Source organism: Asterias amurensis, chromosome 20 (genome assembly GCF_032118995.1).
Source record: "Asterias amurensis chromosome 20, ASM3211899v1".
Classification (NCBI taxonomy): Eukaryota; Metazoa; Echinodermata; class Asteroidea; order Forcipulatida; family Asteriidae; genus Asterias; species Asterias amurensis.
In genome coordinates this window covers 14,673,903-14,686,979 of record NC_092667.1, presented here as the reverse complement: position 1 = coordinate 14,686,979, position 13,077 = coordinate 14,673,903, and the positions used below count along the sequence as shown (strand labels likewise).

At 39.2% G+C, this 13,077-nt stretch overlaps 1 protein-coding gene across 3 annotated transcripts; it reads right to left on the bottom strand.

The window, feature by feature from the left end:
• Positions 1-847: 847 nt before the first annotated feature.
• LOC139952160 (uncharacterized) lies at positions 848-12,811 on the bottom strand. Of its 3 annotated transcripts, none has more exons than XM_071951151.1 (7): positions 12,538-12,811; positions 8,080-8,385; positions 6,291-7,324; positions 4,629-4,834; positions 4,091-4,180; positions 3,716-3,820; positions 848-3,374 (listed from the first exon to the last, which is right to left on the bottom strand). In XM_071951151.1, the coding sequence occupies exons 3-7, from the start codon at positions 7,051-7,053 to the stop codon at positions 3,264-3,266; spliced, it is 1,275 nt and encodes a 424-aa protein (XP_071807252.1). In that variant the 5' UTR covers positions 7,054-7,324; positions 8,080-8,385; positions 12,538-12,811; the 3' UTR covers positions 848-3,263. The 3 variants fall into 3 exon arrangements, with proteins under 3 accessions (XP_071807252.1, XP_071807250.1, XP_071807251.1); XM_071951149.1 differs by having other exon boundaries at positions 8,080-8,188; XM_071951150.1 differs by lacking the exon at positions 12,538-12,811 and having other exon boundaries at positions 8,080-8,497.
• Positions 12,812-13,077: the final 266 nt, after the last annotated feature.

Sequence of the window (13,077 nt, the reverse complement as noted above, 5' to 3'; positions counted from 1 at the left end):
TCTTTTTCCAATTTTGAATTAGAGGGCCACTTCCGGTTTCGACCGGAAGTAGAGGTCATGTGAGGTCACGCACACGAAACAAAATGAAGACCTTATTTATCCCTCCCCAATCCCGCAAACAGAAACCTACGGTCTCTTGTGGCTGATTTGTTATAAATTTTCAAACATTTAAAATACAACACCTTTAAGATGACGTCACGTGACTTCTGATTATGTCATAATGACATCCTTGTTTCGCAATGATCATTGCACCAATACCTTTCATCCCTGAAAATTTCATTGCAATTGCTCATTGGGAACATTGCAAATCAGCACTTATATGAAATTTTTCTGAAGATGACAAATAAAAAAAAAAATAATAATAATAAAAAAAACTTTAACAAAAACAAGAGCTGTTTCGCTGCGCTTCGCTACGAAACAGCTAATTATATATAAAAATTGCCATTTTGTGTTTCTGATCGTCACCAAAGATCTTCCTTTTGCTGTCCCCCAATCAAAACACAACTTATAGTTAGGAACAATAGTGCCGTATATCAATATTATACTCAACATTATGGCCTGAAAATGCAGACCCCCGCCCCCCCCCCCAGCCCTTGTATTATCTCAAACCAGGGCCCAGTATAGCACAACATTTTCCTTACCATGTTTGTGATTAGCAACAATAAGCAGGATACCAGTCAGAAATAATGAATAATATGACATGGTATTTTGGCTGGTTACCTAATTCATGTAAGCACAATTTTTGTTTGTGCTTAGCTACTTGTTGTGCTTTAAGCAGCTTTACGAAACTGGGCCTTGACGATCGGAGTGATATAACAATATTCATAATAAAACAATTGCGCTCCACAACAACATTATTTTATTCGTAATGTCAGTTCAATCTTTAAGTACATGTATATACACATAAGGCGAATAAGTCAAATCGCATTACTTTTAAATTTAAGTCATAAATTTATAACAATTATTTATAATTGCACTCAACTATACTAACTTCATCCCTGCACCTACTAACCTTCATTGCACGCAACGTTCTCAAACTAAAGTCAAAAACAGCTATTTCAAAATATATTAATAGTATTTCGTGACTGGCAAATTACTATTTTTTAAAATTCTGTTTCAAATAATACTTTGAAGTAATAATATCAACAGTTCTTATAATCGTAACACTCTTCATCACATCCAAACGGCACGAAGTGATCATAATTTCCACGATGTGTTGTGCTTCAAGAAAAACCATAAAGTAAACTTGCGGGTCGACTATGTACAAAACTCTTTTATGAGAATTGTCGGTTCTTGGAATCAGAACCGGGTGTGGTATCGACGTTTCGAGCAGTATACTCCGCTCGTCTTCATGATAATACATGATGAAGGGTCAATGTACTCGGTTAATGAAATGCATTAAAACAAAACCACCAATTCAAAATATGGAGCAAAATTAAAATAAAAGATGAATGATCAATAATTAGCAGTAAACATTTCCCAATTTGCATACTGCTTTGACTTTGTTGATTAAAACATTTCCTAAGTGACACAAAAGGAAACGATGCAGAATAATAAATTGACAACTCTGTGACGTCATCAATTTCATTTGTTGTCAACGCCCTTGGGATATACATGTATGCCTTATAAGCACTGGACACCTTAGATAATTGTCAATGACCAGTACTCGCATTCGATGTATCAAAACTAAATGCATCAAATAACAAATCTGTGAAAATTTTGATTCCATTGGTCATCGAACTTGCTAATGCAAGAGATTAATGAAAGAAAAAACAACCTTGTTGCATACAATTATGTTTGCTTTAAGATGCCTAAAATGGGGATTCAGGCCTGATTTCATGTAATATGTTGAGTGAGAAATAACTTTTTTTTCTCAAAAACTACGCTACTTCAGAGGGAACTGTTTCTCACAATGTTTTATACTATATCAACAGCTCTCAATTGCTCGTTACCAAGTATGTTCCTATGCTTACTAACAAATATTTCGAGTATAATTTCAATTTTTGTTTTAAATAAAGAATTTGACAGGGGGTAGTCATTGTGTTTGCCGTGTCAATACAAATAATGTTTCAAAACGTAGATTCGTAGATGTATTTCTATCTTGCTTTTTCAAATCTGCGGTAGTAGAATAACGCAAGACAGTTCTCTAAGAACAAACTCTACCTGGCAAGTAGATACACACGTGGTGTTACCGCAAACCAAATTAAAGCAATACAGTTCTCTAAGAACAAACTCTACCTGGCAAGTAGATACACACATGGTGTTACCGCAAACCAAATACATATTTCTCAATCCGTTTGTTAAGTTTAACACAAGTTGTTTAGTTTAGGGTTACTCCTGGGATAAAAATACTAGGATTTGTAGAAAAAGGGGAGTTACTGCTTATTGATAAGAACGGTTCTCTCCCAAACTTTGTCAACAACGAAGGGTGTCCCAAATATCCAACAAAAGGGGCATATATTTACTCATTATTACAATTACATGAGACAAGATAACAAGAATTTAATTCTAAATACATCTCAGTGTCTTTCACAAGAAACAGCGCTTTTCCTTATAGATTTTAAAAACTTTTGGATCCAAATAAATACATGAATGAAGTTAGGCCTACCCATTCACAATGTGTATAAATACCTAGGCTTTAATAAAGCAGTTATAAGAAAATAATACACTCATTAATTAATGTGCTTCTATGCAACTGCATTCATTTTGAGGTAGAAAGCAACATTTTGACCAAAGAGCAGTTTATTGTTCGGGTAGAAGGGGGTAAGGAGTAGGGGGGGGTGTAAGGAATACGGAGGGCAAAGTCTACCTGACATAACAAGGATTTGATCCCAAAAGAACACCACGGAAGAATCATTCTAAATCCCCTGTACGAAGACATGACCCATACGCATTTTTTCCTGTAATATAGTATTATTCCCAAATTCCGGATTTTGTTTTTTAAGGATTCCCTTTTTTGAATCGATTTAAGAAAGCTAAGTCTACGTTGAAAACCACTTCCGACAGTGGCAATTTCATAGTGTAGAATTGCGTACTGGGCGCCCCACCTCAATGGGTCCACCGCCGGGCTCCTCGAGACAAGCATTAACTCCATCCACTCTGTACGCGCGCGTTAGGTGGAATGCGGTGCATGCTGGTCTAGCTATAGCGATCAATTTTGATCGCTAGCTAGACCAGCATGCACCTCATTCAACAGTTTTTAGCGCTTACACACCTGGTATTGCGAAAAGGTACAAAGATGAGGTAGACTATAGCGCCCTCTATCAGCAGTAACACAAACTGTTGTTCCTCCCCTTCTTGTCGGCTCTGGCATGGTTGGTGATGTTGTCTAAGCGAACTGCGCTCGGGCTCATACATGGGTTCCGCGAAGCATACTGCAAACCAAACAGAAAAAAACACCGTTTTTTGAAATGTTAACATTTACGGAATTGCTTTTTATCCTAATAATAATACTGCTACCTGGTAAGATTAAGAGAGAACCACGTTAAAAGAGAACCACTCTGTGAAAAGGTACGTTCGAGTAGGGCGAGAACTTCTAATTAAAGCTGATTAAAGTCCGACTGTTTGTTACACAAAATCCAATGACACAATGTGGAACGGACACTTGGTGGTAGCAGACTTACTACAGGTAATACGTGGTAAGTCTGCTGCCACCTAGCGTTCAAAAGTCTCCTTTTTTGCTATTGTAGTACATTAATTTTAAAAAGTTACTTGCCACATTTTCCAGGATGTCCTGCGCGAACGCCTTGAAGGCCATCTTAACATTAAGGTCTTCTTTCGCGCTGACTTCGTAAAATGACGCACCAAGCTCTACCGCAACCTGTTGACATTAATTATGAATACTTCTCAAAAATAAAAAATAAACTGACGAGAGCGGAAAGAGTCAACGAGTGTTGACTTCCTACAGGCACATTGTGTTAATAGCTCAACTCAAGAACATACCAATCTTAATTTAATTTCTTCGAGATTATACAGACGGTTTCATCAGCTTTTTGTATAAAAACCTGCTCGGCTGTTTTTGGAACAAGTGAACTTGAGTTAAAGTCAAAATTATTGTACAAAATAAAGTGGCTCTAAATTAGTCTAGTACCTTGGCTCCTACTCGTGTTGTGATTGTCCGGTGGTCGTCAAGATCCATCTTGTTACCGACTAACATTAACACTACATCTGGCTCTGCATACTGCAATTAAGCATCAAAATTAAATGTAGAACATTATTAAAGGCAGTGGACACTATTGGTAATTGTCAAAGACTAGCCTTCACAGTTGGTGTATCTCAACATATGTATAAAATAACAAACCTGTGAACATTTGAGCTCAATCGGTCATCAAAGTTGCGAGATAATAATAAATAAATAAATTCGTGGAAAAATTACTTCTTTCTCCAAAACTATGGCACTTCAGAGGGAGCTGTTTCTCACAATGTTTTATACCACCAACCTTTCCCCATTACTTGTCACCAAGAAAGGTTTTATGCTTATAATTATTTTGAGTAATTACCAATAGTGTCCACTGCCCTTAAAGGCACAGGACACTATTGGTAAATACTCAAAATAATTATTAGCATAAAGAATTAAATAAAGCAAACATAAACGAACACAAATTTAACTAAATTTAACTCAGGTTTACCTTCTCAACTTCTTTCTTCCAAACGTGCAAAATATTTTGCAGGGAATCTCTTCGGCAGACATCATAAACTAGGAGAACACCCATCGCCTTACGGTAGTACGAGCTTGTGATAGACCGGTACTTCTCTTGCCCTGCCGTGTCCCAGAGCTGCAGACGGACCGGTCTACCGTCCGGTAAGACCACCCTAGCGATGTTGAAGTCAATGCCTACCGAGTACAGACATTGGGTAAAACAGAGAGTGAAATTTTGTTCTTGATTGTTTAAAATAATATCCTCAGAAGAAGACTCAAAAAGACTCTAAAAGGGTCAAAACGTGAGGCCAGTAACAATGTTTTGGTTTTGTTTAATAAGATTATGAAGTTTGTACTAAAACTTTCGGACAAGATACTTAAATATAGAAGACTTCAGAAGCTTTCGATAGTATAAAACTATTTGAGAAACATTTCACTTCAAAGGAGTGTGGTCATGGAAAAAAACATATCAATTTTTATGACCCAACATTTGAATCTGAGAAGCGTCACCGCCGGTAGTTGAGGTAATGTTTCTGAAATTGTGAATTCCTATAGGCATCATTCCGGATTTCGGCGATACCTCAACAACGTGACACGTGACCTTTTAAAATGAAATGTTCAACGTTTAATTTATTGTGTATATCTACATGTAAAGGATTTAAACTATCGAACAGGTATTGAAAAAAAAGAAAAGGAATTACTTGCTTTTAATATTATGTATGAACAAAATCCCCCAAAATGTGCATGAGAACATACTTACGTAAAAATAAAATTAAAAAACTATTTTATGTTGATGTGGTGTCAATAAACAAAAATAACTTCATCCTACACACTGTGACGTCAGCGGAAGTCGAGTGACTGCCGGGATCTTTGTTTCCGTTTGTGTTGGTGATAACATTGTGTTTGTTCGATTTGCAAAAACAGTGTAAACCAAAACTGGCGGTCGCTGTCTCGACCCAGCCCTACTCTATACTCGACCAGCAGTTCATACCGGGGGGGTATGGTAAACTCAAATTAAATTTCCCGTGCCAAGTGTTTCATTTTCGGCCTCGAAATGCCTCAAGGGTAAAGTTGTAATGTACCCGTGATTCATTGAGGCCTTGTGATTGTTGTTTTGAACAGTTGTGCCCCCCCCCCCTCCTTCCCGGACGACAACCTTAGACCCTCGTGATAATTAGTCCAATGATAAGTATCATGTTGTTGACTTGTGAAGACCAATCGTGGATTACAGCGATGAGTTCAATGATGCTACTATACACCAAACATCTCATAATGCCAAGTAAACAAGATTTTAGCGACTGTATTCATTTTACTCAAAAAATAATAACCATAAAAACTTACTTGGTTAAAGAGCTACGGAGAGCTGTTGATTTAAAACATTGCTACAGGAACGACCCCTTTGATTAAAGTAAATGTAGTTTTATGGAAGAGGGGGCAATTTGTAAATTTCTTGAAGTTTGGCTTTTGAAGAAAATATAAACCACGGAACCTGCACTGCAAATGAATGTCACATTGAAATACACGCCTGGCAAAAATCAAGTTGAGCAAACGGCAAAATAAGGCAGTCTCTAAAGAACGATAGGTTAATTCATTTAACTCTTGAGAAAATAACCTGACCAATCAGGACCATTGTTTCACTTGTTTCACTCACCTACTGTAACATCGTAATTATTGCCCATGAATAAGTCTTCAGCCAGGCGGGCGACGAGGCACGTTTTCCCTGTGCCACTGTCTCCAATCAAGATGGCACTCAGAGGGATCTCCTCGACCGAACTCGGAGCAGGAGAGACCGCCGAGAATACAGAGTCTGCACCGTCGGGGCTCCCGGGCGCTCTATCCGACAAGGATGACACCGAACCGGACAAGCTGGAACTGCAGGACCAAGACGCTGTGGGTGGGGTGTCTCTGTAGTGCAAAACAGTATTATCGGATTCTCTTGAGGAGTTAGAGGATCTTTTCAAGCGGACTTCAAGCTTAGAATACTTTAGAAGACTAATGTCTGTCTGAGTAGACTGGTTCTTCAGTTTTGGGTGTGTTTTGCGATCCTTGCGCGGTGACTCGGCAAGGAGAGGGTCTGAGAAGTCAGAGGGCGCGTCTTGACTGAATCGGACATGATTGGTCGTCTTTTTAGTGTGTAAAGAATCCGGTGTAGGAGCCATCTTGTCAACAGCCACCCTGGGGACGATCTCCGTCGGTGGCTCAACTATCGTGAACCCTGGTCCCAGATCGGATGGACTGGAAGACACCACGTGACCATTCATGTGTTCGGAGTTACTTTTTCGAAAGTGACCGTTGGTATTGATTGACTCGGTAATACAGCCATTCTCAGCAGGGTGTTTAACAACTTGGTTTTTCTGGTTCTCGTATATATTCTTCGCTAAAAAAGCTCCAGTGTTCGGGCAATAACTGATCATTTGGGATAGCTTTGGTAAAGTGGCGTTTACAATAACTCAGTGTTAACTGGACGTAACTCTCTTAACACCAATTGATACCAACCGATGAAGATTCTGTCGGGTTTGTTCAGGAACACGTGCTCGAGTGACGTGACAGTACACAGTTAGTCCAGTTCCGTACCGGTTTGTTTCTACCAATGAAGGTTCTCTAAATTGCTATGACGACTTCCTTGTTAAACCACGGGTCCTGTTTCAACTGCTGTGGTCTGTCCCGTGGCTGGCGGCTTCAACCCTGTTGTCAATAAATACTATTAAAAATGGAACATGATCAGCATGAATTATTCAGAGCTGATCTGAGAGCAGTCAAAAGGTAAACTATAACCCCACCGTTTTATGACTCGCCTCCAAAGTCTATTATACCTGTATTGACATTTAATATTATAAACAATTAAGTTGACATGTCCTAGCCTATTGGTGTCAAGGTATTTAGTAATCCCCTGATGACCATTTTGTTTGAATAAAAGTCTATCACTGTCCCTACAATAGTTCAAGGGTCAAACGTTGGATTTTATGTGGTTTACAAGAATGATGACATCAGCCCAAAATCATAACTGTGTTTTTCGGAAACGGTAGAAATTTTTGATTTTGTTCATGTATCATTGTGTCCAATTTTTAGAGGTCTTTGAATGCACTAGGTTGGATTGCACAAAGGGTTCAGACTAGTCTAAATGATCGAGTTAGGACGAGTTACCTCAACTTTATAAGTCCCTGTGCGAGTTTTCCCAGGGTTACATCTCTGGGGGTCAATCTTCGTCATGTTCCCCGCATCGATATCATTTGTGAATGCCAGTAACCATTTTGCAAATAGGAACCAGACTATTTTGTTCTTCAATCCTCGGTTTGGTAACATTGATATCAATGGGAGTGATTTAAGATGGCTGCACTCGGTGATAAAGGTGATTCAGAAGTTCACTTTTCTAAGAGTCCTTGGCTTAGCAATCGGAATCAATCAACGAAATTAAATAAAAATAAAAATGTTAACCTTACCCGAAAGATCCTCACCATGTAGTCACCACCGTGTCTTCCATGCGAGTTCAGCTTTAGCCGCCTCTGGAGTTACCAGGAACTTCGCCGCCATCTTTGTTTAAGTCATGTCCTTACCCGTAAAAAACAATTGATAACAAATTGTATAAAATCACCTTGAAAATGGGCTTTTAAATACTGTGACCATCCAACGGTCGTCACAGTGGCAGGGGTGTATGTGGCAGGGAGGGTATGGCTGGACGGGCAGCCAACCATAGGGTGAAAACTCACAGGTTGTTGCCGGTATGCCGTGCAGAGAACTAACTTCTCCTGTAAACAAATCGTGAAAACGTTGAGAGATTTTGGTCACCGTTTGATGAAATTTTATGGATTACCACATCTTCAAATTTTTTATACAATAATCTACAACATTACGCTTATCAAAAATATAATAAATAATGATTTGGTACACGGTACGCGATGATCATAAAGTAGCAATGACAAGTTGTTTATTCTATAATGCATACTATGGAAGATTTTGTGCATTGGTGTACTTGAACTTTGGCTGGTAACCATCAATGCTATGTAGGTCAACGTTGGCAAACTGATCACTGTGAACATTTTGTTTACACCGGGTGACAAGTTGTTAATTCTATTAATGGTCAAGTTTTTTTGCGGTCGAAGTTTTGCCTCGAGTGGTCTTCTCGATGATCATTCCTGATGACGTCACAAGCACGTAAACAAAATACAGTTTCACATTCTTTGTTTGGACCTTTAAGGGTTATAAAGTTATTGAAAGAAGCAATATTGCCCCATGAACTACTTGGCCCAAAATGGTTGCCAACGGAGGAAATGAAAGAGAGGTGTACTACCGCGTGCACATTCTATAACGACCGTTTTCCTTTCCAGTCTCCTGACGATGACTAGAGCAAGCTAGTTGTTGACATTGATACCAGTCTTATCTCACTCCGCGCTATTGAACATGGAGGGATAAGCCTCCATGATAATGAGAAGTCTCCCGAATTCCAATAATACATTTTTGCTCATGTTTTTATCCTGCATGTTAATATTTTGACTGACAGCGCTTTAAACAGTGTTAAAGCGCTTTAGGCACTTTATAAATGTAATTAAGTTAAGTTAAGTTATCTACTCCGCGGTAGCTGAATCATGGAGCTACCTCCAAAGTGTTACCGCGGTGACCTTTCCATAAAGCAGGATCATAAGTTCTTAAAAGAACACATATACACACAATGGTATTACCGCAAAACAATAGACATTTCTCCTGCCATCTTTGTTTAGCAATGATCTTAAAAGAAGCTTTCTCCACAAGACGATCAGAGCATACTGATCGAAACGTCGAGTTGAAACCAACGGTTCTATTCAGAATCACCCCAACTCATTTAAAGATTATCATTAGATGGTGTTACCGCAAACCTTTACTATTATGCAAAGTTTCGAATCCTACTTAAAAGAACTTGTATTGATTCGGTATTGACTTTTATTGTGCACTTCCCCATGGTCAAAACGAAGTTTCCAGGTGTATTTCTCTGTATATACATGTATATCGATTCAATAGGTATCATTTTATAAATTCATTCTATATTTCCAAGGATGTCTGGACCGTCCCTGGGCGTGTGTTTTCTACCCTCATGATAATATTCAGCATAATCGATTGCATTGATTGATCTCTTTTGATCACTGTTTGGATAATGGGATTATCATTCAAATAGTGTGGGCGTAAAGTTACGTAACACTTTTTTTAAAGTAATTTACAACGCTTGCAAGTAACCATGAAGGACGGATGCAAACCTGAGAAAGGTTTCTGAATTTATGAACCATAGCTCCTTGATTGTGTTCATTATTGGTGACTATAAAAATAAGACCGATAATAAAAGAGAGTCATAACAGCCCAACAAGGTGGGAAGCTTCATCCGTGGGGTACGGTGCATAGAGCAAGGGATCGTGGTTTTTTCATATGTTTCGTTTTGTCTTCTTTGGTTTAATGTTCCTGATGGATGATTCCTCGTGTTATAAAACAACAGTGTGATACTATCAAACAGAGGATTATTTTTTTAAGTTGTTAGCACTTTTGGATTAAGGGCTAGTTTAACCCCTCGTCTGAGCGTTACCCTTAAAGCCCCTTTTACACGAGGGCAATTAAGCAAGGGTACCCTGCTAAAGTAACATGGTTGTAAAAATTGTGTCATGTGAAAGGACGTCGTTTTACTCTGTTCAAGGTCCCTTGTAAGTTTATGTCAATGGTATTGCTTTATTTTACAACCATGCTTAATTAAGCAAGGATGCCCTGTTAAATTGCTGCAGCGTGAATAGGGCTTTAGATGAGGCTATACTCCTATAGCCCAAACAGCAGTTATTGTTCAGCCCACATAGCAATGATCAAAGAGTCTAGACGTTAAGTCTTCTTCATAATCATGTTATTGATTATTCACACATAACAATTAAAAAGATTCCTGGAAAATGCCCCCCCCCCCCCCCGTTCAGGGATAAATGCAAACAAGTATCAAAAGAACTGGTTCGGAAAAGTGGTATCCAACGGGCCCATTTTTTCTTACTTAAATACAAAACTATACCAAAGGTAGCACTATACAATTAACTTTGTTATAATGTTTCGGGCTCGGTGTCTTAATGCTCTTCCTGTCAAGAGAACTTGGCAAATACATACAAGGGGATATAAACACCTGACAACAGCCAACCTCCCTCCTACAAAACTACAAACATTGGTTTTTAAAGAACACTTATTCTAGTCATTGTGAAATCAGCTTTTAGCTAGATAGGATTCGAACCCTAACAACCTTGTGATCAGCAGTCTCCTGACGATGACTAGAGCAAGCTAGTCGAAACGTTGAGACCAATTCCGAACTGACTCCGCGGCAGTACAGTTATTACGATCCTATAAGCTAAAGTAGTAGTCCAGTATATCTATACCATCCGCCCTGGTAATAGTTATAAAGCAGGACAGTTCTTTTCAGAACTGAGAAGTCTCCCGAACCTCCGATTATCTACTCCACGGCAGTAGAATAAAGCAAGACAGTTCCCTAAGAACAACTCTACCTGGCAAGTAGATACACACATGGTGTTACCGCAAACCAAATGGAGACCAGACAACTCGTCCGTCGGACAACTCGTCCGTTCGGACAACTCGACGGTTCAGACAACTCGACGGTTCGGACAACTCGACGGATGATTTATTCAACCGTAAGACAACTCGACTTGGGGTCAAGACAAGTCGACGGATGGCCGTGACGGGGCTCAGCGCGGGGCGGGAGGGGGTAAATAGCGGCCTGGGGTGGGGATGTACTGACTAGCGACTTGGCAATGATGCAAGGGCGTTCCCCGGGGGGAGGGGGTATATTATGGTGGGTGGGTTTATATCCGGGCAAATGGATAGTTGATTTTTTTTTTTTTTTTTTACCATGACCCCGCGGCATTTTCATTGCTTGTACCATAGAGCAATGATCGAGTTGTTATTGTTGTTGGTAATAAAGTAAATAAAAGTAAATCTTCTAATAATAGAGCTGTATAATGTTTTACTTAGTTAATGTTTTAATTGTGTTTTTTAAACCTTTTATTTTGAATAAATTGAAGACAACTGCTAGCTGGCAACACATAGAGTCATACCATATGGTCATACTCATAAAACATAGTCTGTTTTTTACACAAAGTCTCGAGATAGTCACTAACATATGTTTCTGCAAGTATGGCTTCACTGGAACACCACACTTCTTGTGATAAATAATAATTGGTAAATAATAATGATCATTATTATAGAATCGCAGGAATTATACAGGAAAGTTCGTGTAAACATGACAGTATTAAACGGAGGTCGGCCGCTCAACCGTCGACCTTGGCCATCCGTCGAGTTGTCTCAAAGTCGAGTTGTCGGGACCGTCGAGTTGTCCGAACCGTCGAGTTGTCTGAACCGTCGAGTTGCCCGAACGGACGAGTTGTCCGACGGACGAGTTGTCTGACATTCAACCAAATATATATTGATACCCCACCATGCAATGCCTCAAATCCTATAAACCTTGTGATCGCAAATCCAGACTTACCTAACCACATTGGGCAAGGGTAAATAAAAAATTAAAGGCACTGGACACTTTTGGTGATTGCTCAACATTATTTGTTAGTATAGAAACTGACTTGGTATCGAGCAATGGAAAGCTGTAGCCCCTACAATACTAAAGGTGTCCAGCAGGATCGATTTCACAAGTTGGAATAAAATAAGGAGTATTTATATAGCGTTATAAGAACAAAGCGCTTAAAATAGTTAGGACTTAAACTATAATATAGTCGAAACTAAAGACTAGTCCTAGGAGATATCAAAAACCCATGGGACGATTTACTCGTCCTAATTCGAGAAGACTTGTCTGAACTCTTTGTGAAATCCACCCCAGTATTTTAAAAGGTTCAGTCGGTTTGAATACGACATGTCATGTTTTCCTCATCGCTTTGTATATTTACCTTTTGTTGACCAGCGCTGTCCTATCGGTGAGTATTCCTTTAGTCTCCTGATCAGTCTGGATGGGTGTTCAGAACATGACGTCCCAACAAGACGAACTTTCTTAGAATGAGGCGATTAGAGATAGAAGGTTAAGTTATGTATATGTACCGCAGCAAGATCAATATAATGCTCAAGTCGCCAAAGTAATATTGGATTTGTGGGAACTATAATTATAGCTAAAGGGGAGAACTCGAAATCCCTTTCACGGTTTGATCGGAATAGGTGCATGGGAGTACATGGACCATGGGTAAACAAACTGAAAGCAATTCGTCAACCATAAAGGAACGTCGGGATAGAGCACAATGCGAAAAAAAACTTCATTCAACTTGATGCATGTATAGCAAATCCGCAGTGCCTAGACTGTGGGAAAATGTATAGCTTCGGGTTGACGCAGCTGCCTGACCTAGTGATATTATGACCATGGATTATATTAGCCTAGTTGCTTAACTAATGCACTTATTGCTATTTCTTTATTATGACTGGTAGCCATTTTAATTTTC

Bases quoted from the DNA above. Each gene is read 5' to 3' on its own strand.
- LOC139952160 (XM_071951151.1), bottom strand. From the start codon at position 7,053: ATGATCAGTTATTGCCCGAACACTGGAGCTTTTTTAGCGAAGAATATA. The intron at 4,181-4,628 runs GTAAACCTGAGT...GCTTAATTGCAG, and splicing joins GGAAGAAAGAAGTTGAGAAG to TATGCAGAGCCAGATGTAGT. The intron at 3,375-3,715 runs GCAAGTAACTTT...TTTGGTTTGCAG, and splicing joins AGGACATCCTGGAAAATGTG to TATGCTTCGCGGAACCCATG.